The 7,254-nt window shown below is 40.9% G+C and overlaps 1 protein-coding gene across 1 annotated transcript; it reads right to left on the bottom strand.

The window, feature by feature from the left end:
- Nucleotides 1-3,209: 3,209 nt before the first annotated feature.
- Nucleotides 3,210-6,330, bottom strand: LOC103352943 (endothelin B receptor-like). Its single transcript, XM_008275660.1, has 7 exons — nt 5,914-6,330; nt 5,681-5,793; nt 5,274-5,478; nt 4,861-5,001; nt 4,407-4,540; nt 4,205-4,313; nt 3,210-3,550 (listed from the first exon to the last, which is right to left on the bottom strand). The coding sequence occupies exons 1-7, from the start codon at nt 6,328-6,330 to the stop codon at nt 3,380-3,382; spliced, it is 1,290 nt and encodes a 429-aa protein (XP_008273882.1). The 3' UTR covers nt 3,210-3,379.
- Nucleotides 6,331-7,254: the final 924 nt, after the last annotated feature.

Here is a 7,254-nt window from a genome sequence, read left to right as displayed (position 1 = left end):
AGCTCCTCCACAAAGCAATGTCAAGAGGCTTGCCACATGAAAGCAGAAGTTGTCTAAAGAGTTGCGGGAAGTACTGACAAAGTTTATGAAGAAAAAAGTAAATGTGTTTTTAATCCTCAGCAGCACGTGCAACAATGAGGGAGCCTGAGCGCTTAGATATGCCACCCCGGGGGCAGGCTCTATACTTAAGGCTTACAACAGCCTCATTATCTCCCTCAACTCACATCAGATCCTAGCAGCAGTTTGTCACAGGCAGGCTCCTCTCTGCCAGTAGGCATCAGACCAATCCTCCTGCAACACTACTGTACATAATTGCCATATGGACAGCATTTTGAGCCAGACTGAAGACTAAAAAGCCCTCCAGGCAGATTCCCCAGATAACTAAATGAATATTTTATCTCATTTCCATCTAATTTGCACCGCATTATTATACAGAACTGAAATTTTTAATTAATTGATAGAACAGATCAAACACAGGTTTACACTTTGATTTTCGGGGGCTGTTATTTTGATAATTTGCATGACTTTTTTCCCATGCCAAGCTTTTTAATCTCGCCCGAATTTCAGCATCTCTATATAGAAGCACTATAATAAAACATACAGCAAATTAATAACTGTCACCGCACATGAAATGCCTGTCTTGGTTGTGTGAGCGGTTCCAGTGAGAAGTCCTTTTACCTGCCACCCCACTGATTAATTAATTTCACACTGTTTAATTAAATCCACAGTCTGGGGAGTCTGGGCAGCACCGTGGGGAGCCGTATTTGAGCCTTGTGTGCACAGAGATTACTAAAGAAGGTCTGAGACTCCTGCTCTCTCGCTGGTGTTGACACTGACGTCACCCTCCTCTGGATACCGGAGCCCGATTGTGTCGGTGTCATCTGGCAGTTGTGAGCTTTTACTGCTGGGGACATGATAGCACGGCGCCATTTGTTGATTATCTGCTGGCATTTACGTTAACAAAGGAGAGCTGAGCATCTGACAGCACTAGACACAAATTAGTATTTGACAGGAGCGTCTGATGAAGTGTGCAGCGGCATGTACGCAAACCTTACATTCCCCTGAAGTCAGTCAACTGTTCAAATACAAATTAAAGCCGTCAAAAATTGTCACAGAAAAGGGGAATGTGAAATAGAAAACACAGCTTTAACATAACATAAGGCAAAGTAGGAGAACCCCAAAAGGACTGATGTGAAAATAAAATAAGTGGACCACATTCTAGATCAAAAACAGTACAAATTGGCTTCAGCGTAAATGAGCATATTGAACTCTCGTATCCTGTCCAACGCTGTTGTATCCAACAGCAAAAGCCTCAGAGACGCCGTCTCTCTCATGTCAGAACAGAAAGAGGTGCATGAATGTGTGAGCACAGCAGGCAATATGACTGTGTGGGCTGGAAAGCATGCACGTTACTTTCTCTGTTCTCTTGAAACATATTTTTGGCATCTCTAATCACAAACAAACACATTTTGAGTCAGATGGCAAACATTTGTCTCAACAGTGCAACTTAAAAATAAGATGACATTTAAAGGTTGAATGATTTAGGATGAAATCAACCATTTTCAGGACTGTGATATGTATGTACACACACATTTAAAAAAAAAAAAAAGATTATATGTATGTGTCCCCCATTTAACCCTAACTTGATTCCAACTTTGATTTGCTAATTCTAGCATCCACACTCTGGTTGTTTGATGAGATGATTGAGCTGCTTGCTGGTTTGATGTGATGTGATGTGGAACCAGAATTTCCTTGTGCTTTCCATTTGATGTGCCAAGAACTATTAGTGTGACAAACGCTTGAAAACCTGTAGTGCGTCTGCCGCTGATAAAGAAAAAGTCCTGATATGAAACAAGATGGCATTTTCATATGGTAAGGGCTTCTGTTTTTAGGACATGGCTGAAATGCATATTTAAAGGGTTGAACTGTATTTTTTTTCCTGACCTCACAAAAAAAAAAGAAAGAATTGTCTAAAGAGTTCACTAAGATTTAAATAAATCATTTGTACTATACATGATTCTAAATTGTCCATAGGTGTGAATGTGAGTGTGCTTGGTTGTCTGTCTCTAAGTGTGGCCCTGTGATGGACTGGCGACCTGTCCAGGGTGTCCCCTGCCTTCGCCCTAAGTCAGCTGGGATAGACTCCAGCCCCCCTGCGACCCCAATGAGGATTAAGCGGTGTATAGATGATGGATGGATGGATTTGTACTATACATGCTCGAAAACAATGAGAAATGCTATAAAATGAATGTTTATTTTGATCAATGTTAATTAGCTTTTAAGCAACATCAAAAATTTATGTCCTTTTTACATTTTCTTGATGCATCGCAAACATCGCAAACGCTCTTTATTCAAACAAACTGCTCATTTTCTGCAAAAAGCTGACTTTACTCGGATGACACAAACTTTTAATAGGCGTTCCAGCGTGCGGCATCAAGACATTTTTGCAGACTGATACAGCATTAGCTGGAAGAACAGCGCTCTATTTGTGCTTTCCTTGTCCTGTGACAGGAAGACCTATCAGGTGCCCCCCCAACACTCCTCCCCACCCCCCACCCCCCATCCCTCTCTCTCCTCCTGACCTCATTCTGTCATCTTCGTTTTCCTTCTTCCCCACTCTCAGGTCTTTTATAAAGTGTCTCCATGCATTACACATTTAACAATGCATTAAAAATAGGCCACCATCAATCAGTCATTCAGTGGCGGAGACAGAATCTACTTGTGGCACCCAATTTGATATGTTTCTCAAGGTTCAAGAAGGGAGGGGGAAAAAAAAAAGGGAACGCTGTAAACTCTTAAGAGGCTGTGTGTATGTGTGTGAAACTTAACAGAGATGAAAATAACATAACATTAAAAAAACCGTGCCTCATAAAAAAAACCCGCCGTAATAATTTAGAATTCCCATTTGCTTGATTTCCGGCAGCGCGGTGTCTTCCTAGAATCCAGAAGCGGAATTAAAATAATATATATGCAGGCGGTGAGCTGTGACAAGATTTCTGTTGATGGCTGCCAGGTTAACATCGTGCCCAAAACAGTGATTTGAGAACTGTGATGCATGATACAGGATAGGTACTAGGTAAAAATCTGATGTAATGGTTGGGAGTGAGTCAAGCCTCAAGGGCAAATAGTCTGAACAGTCTGACTCCAGGTTGCTCATGCCAAAGCAGATGTTCAACTGACGACAGCATTACAAAAGACAGTGCTCCAAGTTATTCACAAGGTACTTTACATTATTAGAATGGCATGTCAAGGTTGCCGAGCTACTGACAGAGGGGGGCTTCTTGTTTTGATAGCCGAAGCCGCCGAATAAAAAAAAAAACAAAAAAAAAGATATTGACAGTCTCAGAAAGTGTTTTTTACAGTTCCACGTGAGTTTGTGTTAACACAGTAAGGTGTTCTCCTGCCCAGGAAGAGGTGTGGCTGTCTGCTTGTGAGCTTTGATGTTGCCGCTCTGCTCTGAGGCTTGATCCTGCATTCTGGACTTCAAAACAGACTGCGCCTCGTCATGGGTAACAGCTCGAAGAGGTAGACACCAACTGCACAGACATGCCTGAAGGACCACACGCAAAACCCAGTCAGAGGACAGCACATATTTCCCAACAGCCTCGCAGAAAACGACACACACGCGGTAAAGCGATCCTGCTTACGTTGTACTTATCCACAGAATTCATGGAGAATAGCTCTGTCTATATGTCTCTGTGTGGACTGTTGTTAAACGCAAGCAGCAAAACGTGTATGACTACATACATGCATACTACATTAAAACCATTTTTGCAGTGGAAGACTAGTTCTTCATCACTTTGGGTGTGCGAAAAAACCCCGAAAACGTTAGCCAAAACAAATGAAAGAATGCTTTAGATATCTTCTTTTGAGCGTGTAATGCAATAAAGGCTGTTAAATTTCTTCCCTTCTAAAATGCCTCCAAGCTATGTTTTCTTCTTCCTCATAACACGTCACTTTGATTCAGTGACCAACTGCCTGGTATATTGCCAAGTGTCTGTGTTTTTTCTCCTCTCCTGATGATGTTTTTCCAGACCATTTTCACTTATTACCGCCTCAGGTCATCACTTGCTGCAGTCTGACTATTTTACAGACGTGACTCCATATGTCCTTTATGACGCACATGATAGCTCATCCAATCTGGACCGCAGCGTTTTAAACATATACCAGATTAATTTAAGATTTATAAGAGAGAAACGCTCACCTTAAAACATCTCTTGAATCTTTTGCTGACTATGTACAGCGCGATTGGGTTGATGCAGGAGTTCAGCGACGCCATGTTTAAGCCAAAATAGTCAAGGACAAGAAAGACACTGAATAAAAAAAAAATAAAAGAACACATTAGGTAAATGGCACAAAAGCTTGTGGGCTGGGTAATGAACAACAAAAAGTTCCCGTATTCTCACCTCAGTAGCTGACACCTATTTGGATCTTTCTCATCGTATATGGTTGATTTTAATATTCTGCTGAGGTACAGAGGAAACCAGCAGAGTGCAAACACGATCACCAGGCAGAAGACGGTTTTTGCAACTTCACGTCTCTGCAAAAGAAGATGTATGATTCACTTTATTTTTATATTTTACCTTTATTTAACCAGATAAAAGACAGATTGAGATCGAAAAATCTTTCACAAGGGTGACCTGGCCAAGAAAACAATCACAAAATAAACATAAAGTGCAGAAGTGAGGACTTCAGTAACAGTTTAAAACACAATTTAACAGTTTAAAACACAGATATAGCAGATAAAGTGCAGGAGTGATGACTTCAGTAACAATTTAAAAACACTTTAAAAATCACAGATGAGCCCAAAAAATGGGAAAGATGCCAAAAACAAAAAAAAGTAGAAGATGCTCCTCTAACCTGCTTGATGTGGTCGCTCAAGGTGTTTTTTGTATTTCTCAGCATTTTCCTGGTCATGAGGGCGTAGAAGATGGCGGTCCAAAGCAGAGGCATGCAGAAGTAGAAGCCAAAGAGCCACCAGTCCTTTACGGCTTTATAAACCTGTTGAGCAAACACAACAGCCTGTCAGCGATGAGCAGCGGTTGCTATGATACAGCGTGCATTACACAATATTTGATCCACACACACACACACGTATAGATTTACAAGGGCATCAGCAAGAATCTACTTCATGTCCGTTGATTGAAGTCAGGAGGAAGAACGCCACAGCTACTATTTATTTCATTTCCTTTCAACACTTCTGAACATTGCTCAAACACATGTTGCTCTGTTAATTTAATCCTGTCGCATTCGGCGGATGCAAATCGCATTACCTGCATGAACGGTGAAGTTTGCATTGGATGAAGCAGACATATTCGGAGGTGCTTTTCTTTATAGTCCATTGTTATCATATCAAAGCCGACAACTTCAGGGACAGCCAGCAGGATGGAAATAACCCATATCAGAGTTATTTCGATTGCTGTCCACACTGAAACCCATACGCCTTTGATTTGATTCCAGGATACTACAGCCCGGTATCTGCAAAATCAATGAGAAAATGTAATGGCTTGAGGAAGTTTTGTTGTCCGTAACAATGATGTATCTTTTCAGTTAAAGAACATTTCAAGGGCCAATGCTAAACAAATCTGTCTGGCTGATGAAGCACAGATAAAAAAAAAAAAAAAAAGCAGCAAACGCTATTTTCTTGGAGGGCACAGGACAGTGCTGCTCGTCTCCTTACCTGTCAACGCTTAAAGCACACAAGCTCAACACTGTAATTCCAACTGAGGTTTTTTGTATGAAAGGGACGAGTTTGCATAGCGCCAAACCGAAGGGCCAATCTTCTGCCAAGAGCTGCAACAAAGACGAAAAAAAAAAACATAAATCAAGCTAAGATTGAAGTTTTAAAATAGATGGAGTGCAGAGGAGAGGATAAAGAGCATTGTTTTCTCATTGTAACTGCAGGTAACTCACCCTGTAAGCGTTGATTGGAATGTCTATCACAATGTGGATTAGATCCCCCAGAGCAAGACTTGCAATGAGAATGTTAGGTCCGCTTCTCATGCATTTGTTTACATGTATGATTTTCAGTAAGGCTGAATTCCCCACTATTCCGACTACAAACACGAGCAGAGAGACCATAACATTGATGTATTTGAAGGTGTCTCTGATTCCAGCTGACTCTAAGCACATAGGAGGGTGCGATGTTTTTGGTCCTGCTTCTCGGGGTGGATGAATTGAGCCGTTGGAGTTCTGTTTTTCCAGCGTTAAAAGACCAGGGGAGGCCGTTTCGGAGACTTCAATTACAGGGAATGGTTCTGAATGCTGATCGCTGGCCTCTCCTCTGATGAGAATATTTCCCAAACACAGAACGAGAGTCACGGTCCACATTGTTGATGATTCCCCTTTTAAAAAAAAAAAAAAAAGCTGTGAAATGTTTTCGCCAACTGTGGATTGAAAATGAAAATTGCAATAATTAGCACAGCGTCTGTACCTTTGACATTTACAGTGAGGTATTTAGGTGATGTAAAGGTTTCATTTAATTTGCTGTGAGTACAAAAGGTAAGGAGAAATCCACTGAAAGCCCCGATGCAGTGCGATAGAATGAATTATGGCAGCTTACCTTCAGATGTGCGCATGCAACCCTGAGCGAAGAGTCTCTTTAAGACCTAAAAAACACACTGTATGTTTAACACAAAGAACTTTCTTTGTTGCTGTGTCTGCTGTAAATGTTAGAACCCAGCTGAGGGAAATCAGGGTTTTATAGACTAAGGTATTGTTGTCAGCATTACTCATCGATCTGTCAGTAGTGACTGTAATTACTTCCCTTGATGCATCACCCTGAATGAAAGGATGGTGTTGAAGCGTATTGTCTGCTATCACAGAGTGAGGTAATTTTATAGGCTTCAGTCGGGATATTATGTTACAATTTTTCTCCCTCTTTTACTAAAAAATTCGTCCATTATCTTGTTTGACATAAAGGTTCCTCACAAAAATCTAAATGTAGCAAAATGTCTATTTTAGTGAAGTGAGAGATTTTCTTTGCTTAAAGCCACAAAGCCTCCATCACTCTATCACACTCTATCAAGTCATTGTTAATGAATGTAATGGGAACTGAAAAAAAAAACTATCTTCCTCAACTATATGACATTTTGGATGCACGTGAGCCTGATGCATAACTACTGCCAGGCACTTGAACAATAACAAAAAAAAAAAAAGTGACACAAATGGAACTGAACAATATTCAGTGAGTTTCCTCATGAGATTTTTGCTTCAGTTGACATATCACGTTTTCAAAACATGAGTCAGTCTCCG

The sequence above is a fragment of the Stegastes partitus genome, unplaced genomic scaffold (assembly GCF_000690725.1).
Source record: "Stegastes partitus isolate 25-593 unplaced genomic scaffold, Stegastes_partitus-1.0.2 Scaffold56, whole genome shotgun sequence".
NCBI lineage: Eukaryota > Metazoa > Chordata > Actinopteri > Pomacentridae > Stegastes > Stegastes partitus.
Note: the sequence above shows the minus strand (reverse complement) of the source record. Positions and strands in the feature narration are given on the sequence as shown.

Coding starts and splice junctions, on each gene's coding strand:
- LOC103352943 (XM_008275660.1), bottom strand. CDS start 6,330: ATGTGGACCGTGACTCTCGTTCTGTGTTTGGGAAATATTCTCATCAGA. Junction 5,794..5,913: donor TTCCAATCAACGCTTACAGG/GTGAGTTACCTG, acceptor TCTTTGTTGCAG/CTCTTGGCAGAAGATTGGCC. Junction 5,002..5,273: donor AAACTTCACCGTTCATGCAG/GTAATGCGATTT, acceptor TTTGCTCAACAG/GTTTATAAAGCCGTAAAGGA.